This window comes from Pongo pygmaeus, chromosome 1, assembly GCF_028885625.2.
Source record: "Pongo pygmaeus isolate AG05252 chromosome 1, NHGRI_mPonPyg2-v2.0_pri, whole genome shotgun sequence".
NCBI classification, from domain to species: Eukaryota; Metazoa; Chordata; class Mammalia; order Primates; family Hominidae; genus Pongo; species Pongo pygmaeus.
In genome coordinates this window covers 219,527,646-219,545,838 of record NC_072373.2, presented here as the reverse complement: position 1 = coordinate 219,545,838, position 18,193 = coordinate 219,527,646, and the positions used below count along the sequence as shown (strand labels likewise).

Sequence of the window (18,193 nt, the reverse complement as noted above, 5' to 3'; positions counted from 1 at the left end):
CCTGTCCCTCCCCCTCCAATTAATGACGGCTCAGCTCAGCCCAGCCCTTGGGGCCCCTTTATTGAAACAACTCACAGCACAGTATTTGAGACAGACAGTGTTGGCCGGCGGAACCCCAGGAGGCTGAGAAGTCGAGGTTGCGGCATCCTTCACTGCCCTCCTGGGGGAGGCATCCTCCAAGCAGACCTGAGCGGCCCCGGGCTGGGGTGGGCGATCCACACAGAGGCGATAAGAGCACTTGGAATCAGGGCAGCCATGCAGCACTGCCCTAGGCGGGGATCCCCCAAAGTCTGACAGTTCGGGCATCAGTGGGGTGGCAGGTGCCCCCTCAGCTGCCTTTATGAGCGCGCTCTTCCACGTAAAGCTGCATCTGACAGACACAAGCAAACAGCCACAGTCAGTGAAGACACCCAGGGCATCCCTGCTGGAGGACACAGAAGCCCCTGATGGGCAGATCTCTGCCAAGGGTGGGGTCTCGTGGCCATAGCCGAGGTGGAGAAGAGTAGAGATGGGAGGACCCCTCCACCAGGCATTCCCTCGTTCTCTCTCGAAAGCCCTCTAGTAAGGCCTCAGCGCCGGGCCTCACTTTGTAAGCAGCCCCTAAATAAAGCTTCCCGGGTCCCCACGAAGCTCACCTTTAAAATGTCCGACGTCATGGTTTTTAGTGGTATCAGCCGGGGGTCATGCATGTGGACATCCTGCTCATCCGCCAGGATCCAGGGGAAATCCTAGGGAGGAGACAAAGGTCAGGGGGGGTGACGGGGCTGGGCCCTAGCCTGCCCTCACTTTGCTGTCCCTCCCACTCCAGACCAAGGGCCTCCAACCTGAACCTCAGAATCACTAGGAAGCTGTTGGTGATGCAGACCCCAGGACCCCTCACATCCCCCACAGAGGCCAAGTCCATAGAACCCAAGTGACGAACAGGCCCCAGGCACCAACGCTGAACCTGGTGGGCTAGGACCCCTCCCTGGAGAGCCCCCACTTCAGAAGAGCCAGGATGAGCTGGGGGCCCCAGTAGGTGGCTCCACTTGGGCTCCTCACTGCCCCAAGTGCCCAGATGGAGCAGTGGCCAGGCCTGAGGACCTGCTGGGTGCCAGGCGCTGCCGCACCAATGTAATGGGTGGCTGGCCACAGGCAATGCCCCTGCCCGCCTGGAACTGCGACATCACGTTTCTAGAGCCTGCGCCCAGACCCAGACCCGTCTCATCTCACCTTGATGACCTGGATCTTCTCCATGTTGCGAGTGGCGGCTTCTCTCGTGTGCACCAGGACTGTGAAGGTACAGCCTGGAGAGACAAGGGGTTGGTGGAGGCTCCCCCGCCGCCCTGGTGCCAGCCACTGGGCCCAGCCTCTTCCCACTTCCCTTGCTGGCTCGGCAGCACCCCCAGAGCAGATGGCAAAGCAAGTGCTAAGAAAAGCCCCGGTCAATAGGGAGATAGAAGCCAGGTAGAATCAATCAGGGAAGCTTCCCAGAGGAGGTGGACTCTCAGGGTTAGGAAGAGATGAGTCTCGGAACAGCTAAACATGGACCTGGGAACACAGACCAACCCGAGATAACCATGGAAACGCCAAGGGAAGAGAGGGTGGGGGGGGAGTGGACACACCTGGGGGGTTGTGGTCCAGGACGGCATCGCACACGCTGATCTTCAGGATGAAGGCCCGGAGCAGCTGCTCCACATGAGACAACAGGGAGTCTGAGCTGGGAGTGAGAGGAGGTCTTCCCATCACACTGGCGCCCTCCCCTCCACCACAGGCATCAAGCCTGGATGCAGACCTGGGGTACAGAACCCCCTCCAGTACCTGTGAGAGTGCTGCATGCCTAGGACCCAGCTCCCTATCCGGTCCACACGTTCAAACCAGCAAGGGAGTTTAAAAGAAATGCCCAGCTCCACCCTAGACAAAGTCAGAATTTGGCGGGGGGCGACAGGCAGGGGAGGTAGGGCCGGTCTGAGGAGGCCTCCCTAGGTGGTTTTAATGTGCAGCCAGGCCCAAGAACCAGGACACCAAGCCAGGAGGGGAAAGGGCTTGCCTAAGGCCACACAGCCCATGGGGACAGGTTGGTGCCAGATTCCAGTGCCCTGACCTCACCATTGGAAGCATGCAATTGACCAACTAACGCATGTGCCAGGGGTCAACTTCGAGTTGACTGGACACTTGCCTGGGGAGTCAGAAAACTGGTTCTGTGTCCTGGGCTCTGCCCCCACCCAGGTGACCCTGGGTAGCTCATGTCATGTCTCTGGACCCATCTCAGCTGCTCACAGGCTGTCCCCTCGTCAGGCTCACGTGTCTTGCCCTTTCTCCTCCCAGGCCTTTACCAAGGTATTCAAGGGCCGCCTTAAAGGGGTGGGTGTGTTGCCAGAGACAGACTTGATGCCAGCTAGTGGGCGAGGGACAGGGGCAGCCCACCTGATGGACAGCAGTGGAGGCTGGGTGATCTCAAAGACGAATTTCTCCACTGGGCGGTGCTCTTTATCCAAAATCACCACCACCACTTTCTCCACATCATTCTGCAAAGAGAGGAACCCCCACTGCAGAGCCAGGCACCCCACCCCTACTCCACCACCCCGCCTCCACCCCCTTGCCCAAGGAAGGAGGGGAAATGGCCCACTCACAGCCCTGCTCGGCTGCTAGGCTGGGGGTCCCCAAAAGCACAGACAGCGGGTTTGAGAAGCTGGCACCCTCCAGCATGAGTGGTGTAGGCTGACAGAATGCCCGAGCCCCATAGGGAAGGTCCCAGGAAGTCTGAGATTAGGACTAGATGGGGAAGAAACCCTGAGGGGCTCGGCTCAGACAGAATGTTTAGCATGGAGAACGGGACGGATGTGAGAAGAACCCCGAACCCTCCGGGGCAGCCCCTACTCAGAGCCAGCTCCAACCCAGGCTCCCAGGCCCAAGCACCCTGAACATGGCCCACATGCCTTGGGGCCTACCCCTGGGTTGGGATGGTCTCCAGAGTGCAGGGAACAGGCTTCTGGGTATCGGAGCCATGAAGACCCCCCAGAGTCCTAGCATCACCCCATCCCAGAGTTGGACTGTGAGCACACAGGGACAGGGATGAGCATGGGGTGAGGTGGCTGGGGAGCCCAGTGCACCCTCACCTTCTCCAGGAGAGGCTTGACGCAGTGCAGTGTGTCCTGGATATACTGATTCAGCTCCGGGTGGCAGGACATCTGCACACAACACCATGTGGCTGATGAGGCCCAAAGCACAGATGGGGAAACCACCCAACACGACCAGGAGCCCAAGGCCCTGTCTGCCTTCGGTCAGAGGCCCAGCAGCTCTCCAGGGCTCCCTACCCAGGAGACCCCACTTTCCCTCAAGAGGCTAAGAACTGGCCAGGCACGGTGGCTCACGCCTGTAATCTCAGCACTTTGGGAGGCTGAGGCGGGTGGCTCACAAGGTCAGGTGTTCGAGACCAGCCTGGCCAATATGGTGAAACCCCAGCTCTACTAAAAATACAAAAATTAGCCGGGAATGGTGGCAGGCACCTTAGTCCCAGCTACTTGGGAGGCTGAGGCAGGAGAATCGCTTGAACCCAGGAGGCGGAGGTTGCAGTGAGCCAAGATCACGCCACTGCACTCCAGCATGGGCAACAGAGCGAGACTCCATCTCAAAAAAAAAAAAAAAAAAAAAAAGAAGAGGCTAAGAACTGTGAATTTATCCATAGAGAAAGAAGTTAGAAGATAAGAACTCAGGCTGGGCGCAGTGGCTCACTCCTGTAATCCCAGCACTTTGAGAGGATGAGGTGGGTGGATCACCTGAGGTCAGGAGTTTGAGACCAGCCTGGCCAAAACGGCAAAGCCCCGTCTCTCCTAAAAATACAAAAATTGGCAAGGTGAGGTGGCACCTGTAATCCCAGCTACTTGGGAGGCTGAGGCAGGAGAATCACTTGAACCTGGGAGGCAGAGGTTGCAGTGAGCTGAGATCAAGCCACTGCACTCCAGCCTGGGCAACAAAGCGAGACTCCATCTCAAAGGAAAAAAAAGATAAGAACTCAATCCCAATATGAGCATTTAATATACCATTAGGGGTTCTTAATGTGGGGTCCATGGACTCCTCCAGAGTCTGAAAAGTCCCTAAAGTTGTATATTTGTGCACTTAGGCATTTTTCCAGAAAAAGGATCCAGGAAAACGTAATCAGATTTCAAAAGTTAAGAACTAAGGAACTGTGTGGCCTCAGGCAAATTCCTTAACTTCTCTGAGCTTCAATCACTTCATCACAAAGAATTGAGTAAATGTCAATTATTTTTTTCCTTTTCCCTCTAAAGGTGACCTTCAACTTACTATGGGTTTATGTTTGGATAAACCCATCAAATCACCAGTGGAAAATACAATTAATACACGTAACATACAGAACATCATAGCTTAGCCAAGCCTACCTAAACACACTCAAAACACTTACATTAGCCCACAGTTTGGCAACATTATCTAACACAAAACCTGTTTCATAATAAAGTGCTCACGCCTGTAATCCCAGCACTTTGGGAGGCCAAGGCAGGTGGATCACCGGAGGTCAGGAGTTCGAGACCAACCTGGCCAACACGGCGAAACCTTGTCTCTACTAAAAATACAAAAATTAGCCAGGTGTGGTGGCACACGCCTGTAATCCCAGCTACTCGGGAGGCTGAAGCAGGAGAATCACTTGAACCCGGGAGGTGGAGGTTGCAGTGAGCCAAGATCACACCACTGCACTCCAGCCAGGGCGACAGAGAGAGACTCAGTCTCAAAAAATAAAATAAAATAAAATATAAAATATAAAATAAAGTGCTGACCACCTCATGTAATGTCTTGAATACCGTACTGGAAGTGAGAAAACAATGGTGGTGTGGGGACTTGAAGCGGGGACCACCTGGATGTCCTTTAAGCTTCCACCACTTATTGTCATGTTTCCTGAGTGCCTTCCAGAGACAGGCACTTCTAGGGACTGGAGCTACAGTGCGATGCACACTGCTTTGTCTACCTTTTAACTTTAACCTATTGAGTTTAGGATAAATGGCAGGGAGAAGGTGTGGAGGTTTTTGGAAATACCCTCCTCACACCAAGGTTCACCAGCTTCAGGAGCTCCTTCAAAGTGCCACCATGCCCCCAGGGTAACTCTTTTTTTTTTTCTGAGACGTAGTCTCGCTCTGTCGCCCAGGCTGGAGTGCAGTGGCACGATCTGGGCTCACTGCAACCTCTGCCTTCCGGGTTCAAGCGATTCTCCTGCCTTAGCCTCCCTAGTAACTGGGATTACAGGCACGTACCACCACACCCGGCTAATTTTTAGTAGAGAGGATTTCACCACGTTGGTCAGGCTGGTTTCTTGAACTCCTGACCTCCTGATTTGCCCACCTCAGCCTCCCAAAGTGCTGGGATTACAGGTGTGAGCCACCATGCCCGGCCACTCCCGGGGTAACTCTTATCAGGCCTGGTCCCTAACTTCTGGCAAGGGGAACTCCCTTCTGAGGGGTGGGTAGGCAACACCACTTTGGAACTGGAAGGCATGGGCAGGGCCCTGCGGAATGAGGTGGCGTGGCCTGAAGTGGAAGACGTTTTTTTTTTTGAGACGGAGTTTCGCTCTTGTCACCCAGGCTGGAATGCAGTGGCACCATTTCGGCTCACTGCAACCTCCGCCTCCCGGGTTCCAGGGATTCTCCTGCCTCAGCCTCCTGAGTAGCTGGGATTACAGGCGTTGGCCACCACACCCGGCTAATTTTTGTATTTTTAGTAGAAACAGGGTTTCATCATGTTTGTCAGGCTGGTCTCGAACTCCTGACTTCAGGTGATCCGCCCGCCTCGGCCTCCCAAAGTGCTGGGATTACAGGCGTGAGCCACCGCGCCTGACCAAAGAGTTTTTAAAAGTCCACCCTGTAACTACTCTGTGGTCTGGGACGTGCCTCACCTGGACTGGCACGTTGTACTTCTTGCGTTTCTGGAAGATGCCCACGGGGTAGACCTCGCGCACGTAGAGGATGAGATGCACAGCCACCTCCAGGAACTCGCAGAGCACATCGGCCACCACTGCAGGGGGGCACAAGCCGGTGGTGCGCTCGAGGAAGCCCGCCAGCCCAGACGCCCCCGCCCCCGGGCCCGCAGGTCCAGCCTCCCTACCTTGGCCAAAGTTGAGGTCTTGTCGTGTGAGCGTGGTCATCCTTCCCGCTACCTGAGTGTTGGGGCAAGGGCAGAGGGTAGTTCCAGAGACCCAGGAGCCCAGAACCCGCTCGCTTCCACCGTCTCTTCCCTCCCCACAGTCTTTGGGAACTGGAGCAGGACTTCCAGCTTCGCACAGGCTCAGGGCAGCTGGAAGAACCTCCACCCCCACGCTGGCGTCCGTGCTTGGGGGAATCAGCCTCTATCCACTGGCCGCCCGCGCCCCCTCGCCCCGCTGTCTCGGGGGGTGGAAAGACCACAGCGGTACCCCCGAAAAGGGCAGGGCCGCGGACGCAGAGGGAAACAGCTGGATGCCCAGGGCCGAGAGCGCAAAACCGGACAGGCGGAAAGCGAAGCTGGGTTGGAATAAGACTCCGCCCCCTGCTACGCCGGATCCCTCCCAGCGGGAATCCCTCCCGGCGGGAATCACGCCCCCTCTCCCCTCCCCCAGTACCGGCTCTGGGCTCGGTTCCCGCCCGAGATCGGGCCCGGCCCCGCCGCGGGGAGCCACCGACCGGACCGATCGCGCCTCCCGCTCAACCCGGGACCTCGGCGCCGCTCGGTGACGTTCACGGCGCTCCGGCGGGACTTAGCGCCCGCCCCGCCCAGGCCAGGCCACGCCCATTCTCGCACGGCCCAAACCGGGCCTCGCCCAGCGCGGTTCCGCTTGCGGGGGCGGGGCTCCGAGGGGCGGGGGCCGGGCCTTGGCGTCCGGGAGGGGCTGAGACCCGCTGCGCCACCTCCCTTTAACTTCGGGTGGGCGCGAAGAAAACACAACGTTGATCTCCACGTTCCGTTGGATTGCTACATATCTTCCCCCGAGGGCATTTCTCTCGCTTTAGCAGGCGCCGGAAGAGGGCTGGGGAGGGCCGGGGGAGGGCGCAGCTGGGGACTAAGGGCAGCCACATCTGAGCTAGCCCGAGTCACCATCCCTGCAGCTGCTCACCCAAAAGCGAATCCTCTGGCTCGGGGGCCGGAACAGGGGAGAACAGGGTTGTACCGGTTGTCAAGACCCGGGTGAAATTTTAAAAATAAAAAAAAGAGTGCGTGCACCGGCGCCGCCCCTGCTCCGCCCGCACCGGGTACCTAAATGCAGGCTGGCCTGACCGCTCAAGAGGATGAACCCTCCCCGCCCTACGCTTCATAACAATAGCTGACCTTTCTGGAGCTCCAGCCGAGTGCTGGGCACTGGGCTAAATGTGTCCGTGGATTATCTAAGTCCTCGGAGTGTAACTCCATGAGGCAGTTACTGTGACTGTTCCCTTTATACAGGTGAGTCAAGCGAGATGCAGAAGGGTGAATAACCTGCCCGAGTCTCCCAGCTGGTGGGGTGGGCGATGGCCGAGGTGCCTCCTGCCACTACATTTTACTGCTCCGAAGTCCCCCAGGGGCGTGGACTCGGTCTGGAAGTCCTAAAAAGGCCCTCAGAGATGATATTATTAAAATAATAAAAAATAATGACTAACATAGAGCACTTCTTAGGTGTCAAACACTGATTCCGTTAATTCCCTCATTAACCCTAGCAGCTAAGTCTCCATTTTATAGCCCCACTTTACAGATGGTTAAACAGGCCCAGCCAGAAACGTTCTCTAATTCGCCAAAATCACACAGTGGGAATACAAACCGGCTCTGATGCCTCTTCTGACACCAGGGCTTCCACTTATTTACAGCCCCCTTATTTTACAAGTGAGAAAACTAAGATCTGAGAAGCAGCTACGGAGTTAGTGGGCAACAAGTCAGGACCAGAAGCCAAGAGGACTTTGTCTGTGATCTCCAGGGACGTAAGAGCTTGTTAGTCCCATCCGTCTGTTTGGACACAGATCTAGCCAGACTTGTTTATCGTTTACAGCTCATTATAGAAGACCTGGATCCCTCTCCCCGCCCCCTGATGCCTTCAAACCTGCATTTCCAGACTTCTAATGGGGAGAGAAAAAGTAACCTGTAAGTAACCCATTAAGCTAGGAATGTCAGCAAAACATTTCTTCAAATGCAGTCCTAGGAAATCTGCATCAGAATCCCCCAGGAGCCCATTAATCACAGCTGCCCTGCTGCCCACAGCAACCTGATCGAGGTGGGGTGCACAGCAGGGCACTGGCCCTTTAACAAGCTCCCCAGGGGCCCGGATGCCCAGCAAAGTGTGGGAATCGCCACAGAGGTTTGGACTGTTCCCAGAGAATATCTGCATTTTGTAAAACTGCGATGCATATTGTAAAATTGTGATGTAAAATCATCCATCCAAAGAGATGGATTATTTTGTTTTAGGAACTGGTGCACTTGGCAGGACATTCTGGGCACAGCAACCCTTCTCAAGACATGGGGATCCTGCCCACATCATGCCATTTCCACACAGAGCTGGCCAAGCAGCTCACTGACTTATAGACAGAGTCCCATGGCTCCTTGAGACTGACTCATTGCAGAACTTGGGAAAAGCAAGGTTCTTTCCTTTCCCTCTCTGGAGGCTGCTTAAGCAGCTTTTGCATTGGTGACAGGCAGTGGCGGTCATAGGGGGCAACTCCTTGCAAAGGAGCCCTTCAGACTGGGGCCTGGGGTGGGGAAACTTGAGAGCCAAGTGACTCCTGTGGGATGGCCTTCAGGACACAGTGTGAGGGGCATTGGGGCTCAAGTCAGGCCCTCCCTCCATGGGCTCCCAGCCCCAGCCCTCTGCCCTGAGAAGACACAATACAAGCCACCCATAGAACTCCTGACACACGGAGCTAAGAACGTCAGAGAAACCTTGGAGGACATAAACTCAACCCTCATTTTTCCTTGGGGAAACTGAGGTCCCAACAGCTTTTGACATTGGAGTACCTACCCTGTCAACTAGAAACCTGTGGATAAAAATATCTGGGTTTGCAAATATCGTATGTTCTCACTTGTAAGTGGGAGTTAACCTATGAGGATGCAAAGGCATAGGAATGATATATTGGACTTTGGGGACTCTGGGGGAAGGGTGGGAAGGTGAGGGACAAAAGACTACATACTGGGTACAGTGTACACTGCCAGGTGACAGATGCACCAAAATCTCAGCAGTCACCACTAAATAACTTACCCATGTAACCAAAAATTATTGCAATTAAAAAAAAAAATGTCAGCTGGGCGCGGTGGGTGGCTTATGCCTGTAATCCCAGCACTTTGGGAGGCTGAGGCTGCTGGATCACCTGAGGTCAGGAGTTCGAGATCAACCTGACCAACATGGAGAAACCCCATCTCTACTAAAAATACAAAATTAGCCAGGTGTGGTGGCACATGCCTGTAATCTCAGCTACTCAGGAGGCTGAGGCAGGACAGTCGCTTGAACCTGGGAGGCGGAGGTTGTGGTGAGCCGAGATCGCACCATTGCACTCCAGCCTGGGCAACAAGAGCGAAAACTCCATCTCAAAAAAAAAAAAAAAAAAAAAAGTCTGGGTTTGGGGCCTTGGGTTCAGATCCAATCACAAACAGAAGGAAGGTGGGTTAGGAAGCAGATGGGGAGGGATTCAAACCGATCTGACCCCAAACCCCCAAAAGGCTTCAATCTCATTAGTGAAATGAACAGGCCAGACAGATGTTCCCTAAACCTCTGATGGCCTCAGGTTCCATGGGGGCAGGGGCAGGAGCAGGGGGCCGAGTCAGCATGGGCCCATCCGGGGAGCTCTGCCAACACTCCATCCATGCACTCTTCAGCATCTGGTTTTGCATATCTTAATCGCATCAGCATGATGGATGGTCGCGGGATCCAGATTACATTATGGGGTTAATTTATTACATTTTTGAACATCCGTCTGCTGGGAGACTGTTGTTCAAAGTTATTTGCATATTTTTTACCATAATGACAATATGTAGGAGGGCGGCTGGGAAGGAAGGATGGGTGTTTAGGGGGAGCAAGAGCTTATTTGCCAACTAGAGCAGGTCCCTGAGGATCTGTGATGGGGACGGAGGGAAAATCACTCCCAAGAGACATTGAAATGGAAACTGAGAAGGTGAGTGTGAGCACCAGCCCAGCAAAGAGGAAGACCTGCACGGGCAGAGGAGGACTGCTGGGGTTTATGGAACAAACACACAGTGAGTGAACCAGGCAATGAGATTCCCAGACCCCTAAGATGATTCCAAGACCCCTTCCATCCCCACCAGGCTGATGGCAGAATGAATCATCTCTCCCACCCTGCTTAAGGTTCCCAGGACACCAATCACGTGGGGTACGGGGGATATACAGAGTGAGCCACACATAGCCTGGTGACAATCTCCTGATATCCTGTTGCTTAGGGGCCCATCCAATTGCAATGCTCCTGGGCAGGGACCCAGCCTCATTCATTATTTCAGTACAGTGCCTGGCCAAATTCAGATTCCCTCTCTCTTTTTTTTTTTTTTTCCAGAGACAGGGTCTCTCCTTGTCACTCAGGCTAGAGTGCAATGGGGCAATCAGAGCTCACTGCAGCCTGAAACTCCTGGGCTCAAGGGATCCTCCTACCTCAGCCTCCTGAGTAGCTAGGATTACAGGTGTGCACCACCACACCTGGCTGATTTTTCAAATTTTTTGCAGAGGCAGGGTCTCACCATGTTGCCTAGGCTGGTCTTGAACTCCTGGGCTCAAGTGATTCTCCTGCCTCAGCCTCCCAAAATGCTGAGATTACAGGCTTGAGCCACCATGCCCAGCCTGAATTCAGGTTCTCAGCGAATGTGTGTCAAATGAGTGAATGAAAGAATGAATGACAGAGGAATAAAATGATGGTGGACAGTGGCTCATTACCACTTGCCTGACTTGAATCCCAACTGAGTCTGGATGAGGAGCAAAACACATCGACTTCAGTGCCTGGACTATGAGTGGCGCTATGCAGAGAAAAGCTATTTTCAAAAACAAAAGCAAGGGCTGTGGCATGTTCCCTATGGTGTCCCCAGCACCCACTGGGCCTGCTCATGTGTCCAACCTGCTGCTTCTCTCCCAAACACTGCCCCTTAACCAGCTGTGAGGCCCTTCTTTCTCTGAACCTCAGTGTGCTCATCTGTAAAATGGTATAATGGTAGTTCCAATTTCATAGGATTGAGCAAAGAGCAAATGTTTATGTCCATGTTCATGTTTATAAAAAATATAAAGTGCACAATGCCAGGCATGGTGGCTCACGCCTATAATCCCAGCTTTTTGGGAGGCCAAGGTGGATGGACCACTTGAGCTTAGGAGTTCGAGACCAGCCTGGGCAACATGGCAAAAACTCTACAAAAAATATAAAAATTAGCTGAGCATGGTGGCGTGCACCTGTAGTCCCAGCTACTTAGGGGGCTGAGGTGGGAGGATCACTTGAGCCCAGGAAATCAAGGCTACAGTGAGCCATGTTTGTACCACTGCACTCCAACCTGGGTGATAAAGTGAGACCCTGTCTCACAAAATAAACAAATAAAGTGTACAATGCCTGGCACATAAATGCTCAATTAATGACTGTTACGACAATGATATTAAGGTCTTTATACACTATTTAAGCCCCCAGAACAAACACTGGACAAGCTGTCACACTTTTCAAAACCCCATTCAAACCATCCTTAGCGGCATCCCCATAGCTCCATTTCCATTTCCCAAGGCAGCAGGCAACTCCCAAGGTGCCCTAGGGAGGACATGCATCATCACGGAACGAGATGCCTAAAGACAAGGACTTCCTGCTGACAGCTCCTCTCTGCTCTCATCTGCCTTCTAGTGTGAGGCCTGACCTGGACAGCTGTCCCAGATCCCGGGGTTCACTGCTGACCTGAGATGGCTTCCAACACTTCAGCCAGAGCAAAGCCCTCACCCACCATTCCCTCTGTGGGGTTCTACTGATTCCCAGTGTTGCTGACCCCTCAGTGGTCAGGGGGACCTTATTGATCATCTGCTCTTTTTTCATAGAGACAGGGTCTCGCTGTGTTACCCAGGCTGGTCTTGAACACTTGGCCTCCAGAGTTCCTGCCTCAGCCTCCCAAAGCTCTGGGATTACTGGCATGAGCCACCGCGCCTAGCCTGGTCATATGTTCTTAAACTTTGGGCTTCTATCCAGAGACACAAAATGTCTTTTTCTTTTTTTTTTTTTTTTTTTTGAGATGGAGTCTCACTCTTGTCGCCCAGGCTGGAGTGCATTGGCATGATCTTGGCTCACTGCAACCTCCACTTCCTTGGTTCAAGTGATTCTCCTGCCTCGGCCTCCCGAGTACCTGGGACTACAGGCACGCGCCACCACGCCTAGCTAATTTTTTTGTACTTTTAGTACAGATGGGGTTTCGCCACGTTGGCCAGGCTGGCCTCGAACTCCTGACCCCAAGTGATGTGCCCGCCTCTGCCTGCCAAAGTGTTGGGATTATAGGCTTGAGCCACTGCGCCCGGCCCAGAGACACTAAATGTCTTACACAACATCAGGAGTGTCCAGATATATTCTGAAGCCATCCTGGGCCACAAGGTAAGAACTTTTGATCCAGCTCGACTGCCACTTTAAAAAAAAAAAAAACTTCTCTGTGGAGATATAATTCACAAACCATAAAGTTCACCTTTTCACTGGGTGCAATTCAGTGGTTTTTAGTATAGTCACAATGTTGTACATCGCTACTCTCTAATTCGGAACATTTTCATCACTCCTGATGTCTTGAGAAGCGTTGTTCATGCCCAAAGTGTGCTGCCAGGTACATCACTTCTGAAACCACTAATCTACTTTCTGTTCTATGGATTGTCGATTTTTTTTATTTTTTAATTTTATTTTTTGGAGACAGGGTCTCACTCTGTCATCTAGGCTGGAGTGCAGTGATGCAATCACAGCTCACTGAAGCCTCAACCTCCTGGGCTCAAGCGATCCTCCCACCTCAGCCTCCCCAATAGCTGGGGCTACAGGTGTGCACCATCACACCCAGCTAATTTTTATTTCATTTATTTATTTTTTGAGACGGAGTCTCTCTGCCACCCAGGTTGGAGTGCGGTGGTGCAATCTCGGCTCAATGAAATCTCCGCCTCCTCAGTTCAAGCAATTCTCCTGCCTCAGCCTCCCGAGTAGCTGGGACTACAGGCGACCTCTATCATGCTTGGCTAATTTTTAAATTTTTAGTAGAGATGAGGTTTTGCCATATTGGCCAGGCTGGTCTCGAACTCCTGACCTCAGGTGACCCACCCACCTTGGCCTCCCAAAGTGTTGGGATGACAGGCATGAGCCACCACACCCAGACTAATTTTTAAAATTTTCTGTAGAGAAGGGGTCTCACTATGTTGCCAGGCTGGTCTCCAACTCCTGGCTTCAAGAGGTCCTCCTGCCTCACCCTCTCAAAGTGCTAGGATTACAGGCATGAGCCACTGCGCCTGACCTGGACTTGCCAATATGGAACATTTCATATAAATGTAATTGTACAAAATATGGTCTTTTATGACTGGCTTGTTCCACTTAGCATAATGTTTTCAAGATTCATCCAGGTCGAATCATATATTGATACTTCATTCCTTCGTAGAACCAAAATACTCCCGTGTATGGATAGACCACATCTGCTTATCCAGTCATCAGTTGATGAATATTGGCGCCTACTTTGGCCCCTCAAGTACCTCATTTTACAGACAAGGAAACTGAGGCCCTAAAGTCATAACCTGGATGGGATACAAGTCCAGGCCTCTCCTAAAATACACCTTTTCATATTGTGTCACCCCAGCTCCAATCACATCGGAAGATCACCCAGCCAGGGGACAGCCACAGCAGCAGCATTTGAACCAGAGACTCCAAGGTTTTTCTCCTGGCTCATGAATGCCAGGCCACAGCTCTATCCTTGGCGACACAAATCATGCCTGCTGCACACTGCCCCCTCTCCCAGGTCCAGGTGACCATCATCTCTTCTCTGCCATGGTCCTTAGCTGGTCTCTTGCTTTCACCCTTGTCCCACTGCAAACTACTCCCAACCTTAGGAATCAGCACACGTGGCCGGGCACAGTGGCTCACGCCTGTAATCCCAGCACTTTGGGAGGCCGAGGCTGGCGAATCACCTGAGGTCAGGATATCGAGACCATCCTGGCTAACGTGGGGAAACCCTGTCTCTACTAAAAATACAAAAAATTAGCCAGATGTGGTGGCACGCGCCTGTAGTCACAGCTACTCAGGAAGCTGAGGCAGGCGAATCGCTTGAACTCGGGAGGCAGAGGTTGCAGTGAGCCAAGATCGCGCCACTGCACTCCAGCCTGGGCAACAGAGCAAGACTCTATCTCAAAAAAAAAAAAAGAAAAAGGAATCAGCAAACCTGCTAAAAACCTAAGTCGGATCATGTCTGTGCTCTGCTCATGGTCCCTCTAAACATCCCAAGTCTTCCCTGTGGCCTTTGCAGGCTCACATTGTTAGAGGTGTCTGAACCAGAGCAACCCCATCTTGAGTAGGGGCTGGGTAAAATGAGGTTGAGACTTACTGGGCCATATTCCCAGATGGCTAAGGCATTCTAAGTCACAGTATGAGACAGGAGATCAGCACAAGATACAGGTCATAAAGACCTTGCTGATAAAACAGTTTGCAGTAAGGAAGTCTGTCAAAACCCACCAAAACCAAGATGGCCACGAGAGCAACCTCTGGTCGTCTTCACTGCTCCACTCCCACCAGCGCCATGACAGTTTACAAATGCCATGGCAACATCAGGATGTTTTAGATCCTATATGGTCTAAAAAGGGGAAGCAAAGGCCAGGTACACTGGCTTACCCCTGTAACCCTAGCACTTTGGGAGGCCAAGGCAGGCAGATTGCCTGAGGTCAGGAGTTCGAGACCGGCCTGGGCAACATGGCGAAACCCTGTCTCTACTAAAAATACAAAAAATTAGCTGGGCGTGGCGGTGTGTGCCTGTAACCTCAGCTAATTGGGAGGCTGAGGCATGAGAATCACTTGAACCTGGGAGGCAGAGGTTGCAGTGAGCTGAGATTGCGCCACTATACCAGCCTGGGCAACAAAGTGAGACTCTGTCTCAAGAAAAAAAAAAAAAGGCTGGGTGCTGTAGCTCGAGCCTGTAATCCCAGCACTTTGGGAGGCTGAGACAGGTAGATCACCTGAGGTCAGGAGTTCAAGACCAGCCTGGCCAACATGGTGAAACCCCATCTCTACTAAAAACACAAAGTTAGCCTGGCATGGTGGTGCACACCTGTAATCCCAGCTACTTGGGAGGCTGAGGCAGGAGAATTGCTTGAACCTGGGAGGTGGAGGTTGCAGTGAGCTGAGATTGTGCCACTGCCCTCTAGCCTGGGTGAGAGCAAGACTCCCTCTCAAAAAGAAAAACAAAAGCGGGGTGGGGGGGTGGGAAGCATGAATAATCCACCCTTTGTTTAGCACATCATCAAGAAATAACCATAAAAATGGGCAACCAGCAGCCCTTGGTGCTGTGCTGTCTATGGAGTAGTCATTCTTTTTATTCCTCTACTGTCTTAATAAACTTTTTACTCGATGGACTCGCCCTGAATTATTTCTTGTGCGAGATCCAAGAACCCTCTCCTGAGGTCTGGGTCGGGACCCCTTTCCTGTAACAACATGGTCCTATCCCAGCTCCCTGTCTGATGTCACCTCACTCTGTTCCAGCCTGACTCTTCTTCCCCAAACACACCAAGCACACTCCCGCTCCAGGACCTTTGCACTGGCTCTTCTGCTTGCAAGTCTTCTCCCCACAGCCACGTGGCTCATTACCTCCTTTTCTTTGCCAAAAGAACTGCCCCAGCAAAGAGGCCTTTCCTAACAACTTTATGTAAAACAACACCTTGTCCCTTCATGCTTTGTCTGTAATGTGCTTTACTTTTCTTCATAGCACTAATCACCACCTGACATCATTTATATTTATTTGTTCACTTATCTTCTGTCTCCTTCCCTAGAATCTGAGCTCCATGGGGGCAGGGATTCTTGTCCATGTTGTTTACTACTGTACCTCCGGTGCCGGCACATAGTAGGTGTTCAATAGGTATTTATGGGATGGATGACTCAAACCTTTCGGTGAATAAACAGTCCAGTGTTCTCATCAATCCATCCTGGTGCCCACCAAGCTAATAATATCACAGTAACGATGGCAGCTAATTTTTCAGGAGCATTTCCTATGGGCCAGACCTTAGAAACGTTATCTCCTTACACAGGGCACTGCATTCAAGCCTAGAACACTGAAATTTAGGTATAATCATGAGCTCAGAGGTCAGGCGACTTGCCCGAGGTCATAGGGGAGGTCATAGGGGACAGCATCAGAAGAGGAACACAGACATTTAGCCTGACGGCAGAACTGTGTTCTAAAACCTCAAAGTCATAATTTGCCACACGCTAGAGAAAGAAAACAGTCGAAATGGAAGCCACCTGGCGAGCTCAGGGCGCCAGGTGGGAGCACTGCTTCCCACATATGGGAGTCCGGCCCCATCGCTCTTTGATCTTTGCAGCGTCCGTGGCCCCACCGACCCCGTCGTGAGTTTTGGGAGGCACGGGACCCATAACCCAGCATTCCCAGACTCCCAGGGTCGTCAGGACACGGCGCCCCGCGCGGTGATGGATGAGTCGGCCCCAGCGCTGGCTTTGTCCAGGTTGGGCCGGTCTGAGAAGCTTCAGGCCGGCTTTGGACGGGGCGTGGCGAGAGCCGCGCCGCGTGTGTGTGTGTGTGTGTGTGTGTGTGTTGGGGCGATTGTCTTTCTCCCTTCCCTACCGGGAAAGAGGGCACAGGTGCGCCGTCAGCGCCCCAGGTGAGCTGGTAGCACTTTGAAGACCCTTTGTACCCCCACATCCAGGAGCGACCTCTCGGAGAACCCCGCCCGCCCACTCTGCGCACTTTCTGAGACTACAAAGGCCCCGCCGTTCCCCGTCTCGCCTCCCCCGCCCTGGGCATTTCTTCCGTCCCTTTTGACAGTCTAGGCGGAATAATCCTTTTGCGGCCTCGGGCCCCTGCCCGGCCAGACGCGGCCGCAGCTGAGCGCGCAGCCTCGCTCCATTGTTGGGGTCCACCGAGGACCCCCCGCCGCGGCCCTTTGTCGCCCGCCCTCCGCGGGGCCGCTCCAGATGCGCCACCGCTGCCGGAGCCCCTCCCGTCCCACGCGCCCTGGGCCGCGCCGAGGCGGCTCCTACGCACCGGGAGGAGTGGGCCTGCCTCGCCCGGTGCCCGCACGGCTGCTGGGCTGCGCCTGCCTTTGTCTGCCTCCTTTGTCTGCCCCGCGCCCTGGAGGCGGCGGCGCCTAGGCCTCTGGGGAGCTGGCCCAGAACTCAGAGCGCAGCTGGCGAGGGCGCGCTGGCCGGGAGCGCGCGGGGCCCGGCCCCGGGGCTGCCCCTCGGCTGGGGGCAGTCGAGCCCGCCACCCGCCGCCCCTCCTCTGTCCCCTCCCCGCGCTCCCGCCCCCTTCCCTCCTGCCCGCCCACTCCCCCTTCCTTCCAGTCCCGCTCAGCCTGGGCACATCCTCCGGCTGCCCGCGCACCTCTCCACGCCGTCCCCGTTCCGCGGCTCGCCCTCGGCTGCGCTCGGCTGCCGCGGGCGCTCGGCCCCGAGCCCCTCCGCCCCCTCCCCGCCGGCCGGACAGGTAAGGCACGGCCTCGGCCCGCCCCTGGCTCCGCCCCTCCCGCCGCACCTGGCTGCGAGCCCGGACAAAGGTGGGCTACCTGGCGCGCCCAGGGGCGGGGTGCGCGGGGTCCCGAGGCTGGAAGTGAGGATGCTGCCTCCTTCCCAGCCCTCGGACCCGTCTATCCGCCAGTCCTTCCGCCGCCTCCTCTCCTCGCTGCGTCTCCCCACGGCCCCTGGCTCTGCTCCCGGGCTCCCCATCCGTCCACCTGCCGCTGGACGCCCACTTTTCCACGCTCTGACACTCGGCCTCGCGCGCGCCCTCGCCGCCCTCTGGGGTCCCGGCTCGCGCCTACTCTCCTCGGCACTAGCCTTCTCTCTCCCGGACCCAGTCTCCCTTTGTCTCTCTGTCTCTGAGTCTCTGGGTGGTCTCTCAGGCGGGGGGCCCCAGTCCGCCACCGTTGGAAGAAGCCTTCGAAGACTCCCTGAGCCCCGAGCAGAGCTGGCGGGTGTGCCCTCCTGCCCCTTTCGAGGCCGCCCAGGAGGCCGGGGTGTGTGGCCGGGGTCGCTGAGTGCGCCCAGAACCAGCACCGCCGGTGGCCCCACGCCGTCCCATCTGTGCC

The 18,193-nt window shown here is 54.5% G+C and overlaps 2 protein-coding genes across 4 annotated transcripts in view; one reads left to right on the top strand and one right to left on the bottom strand.

Moving 5' to 3' along the window:
• Nucleotides 1-35: 35 nt before the first annotated feature.
• On the bottom strand, nt 36-17,314 carry MAD2L2 (mitotic arrest deficient 2 like 2). 2 transcript variants are annotated; one of them, XM_063659685.1, is made up of 9 exons: nt 17,152-17,314; nt 6,091-6,142; nt 5,882-6,000; nt 3,099-3,170; nt 2,407-2,507; nt 1,605-1,699; nt 1,213-1,286; nt 636-728; nt 36-370 (listed from the first exon to the last, which is right to left on the bottom strand). In XM_063659685.1, the coding sequence occupies exons 2-9, from the start codon at nt 6,128-6,130 to the stop codon at nt 329-331; spliced, it is 636 nt and encodes a 211-aa protein (XP_063515755.1). In that variant the 5' UTR covers nt 6,131-6,142; nt 17,152-17,314; the 3' UTR covers nt 36-328. The 2 variants fall into 2 exon arrangements, with proteins under 2 accessions (XP_063515755.1, XP_054295197.1); XM_054439222.2 differs by lacking the exon at nt 17,152-17,314 and adding an exon at nt 6,584-6,737.
• A 27-nt stretch (nt 17,315-17,341) lies between these two features.
• Nucleotides 17,342-18,193, top strand: part of DRAXIN (dorsal inhibitory axon guidance protein) — a 28,750-nt gene continuing 27,898 nt past the window's right edge. For both annotated transcript variants that reach the window (XM_063659640.1, XM_054439104.2), the window contains exon 1: nt 17,342-17,592. The gene's annotated coding sequence lies outside the window, so the exon portion shown is untranslated. The remainder of the gene's footprint in view (nt 17,593-18,193) is intronic.

What these genes read in the sequence shown, in the direction of transcription:
- MAD2L2 (XM_063659685.1), bottom strand. Translation starts at nt 6,130, where the DNA reads ATGACCACGCTCACACGACAAGACCTCAACTTTGGCCAAG. An exon ending in AGACCTCAACTTTGGCCAAG is followed by an intron (nt 6,001 to 6,090) that starts GTAGGGAGGCTG and finishes GCCCCCCTGCAG; the next exon opens with TGGTGGCCGATGTGCTCTGC. An exon ending in TGACGTCGGACATTTTAAAG is followed by an intron (nt 371 to 635) that starts GTGAGCTTCGTG and finishes TGTGTCTGTCAG; the next exon opens with ATGCAGCTTTACGTGGAAGA.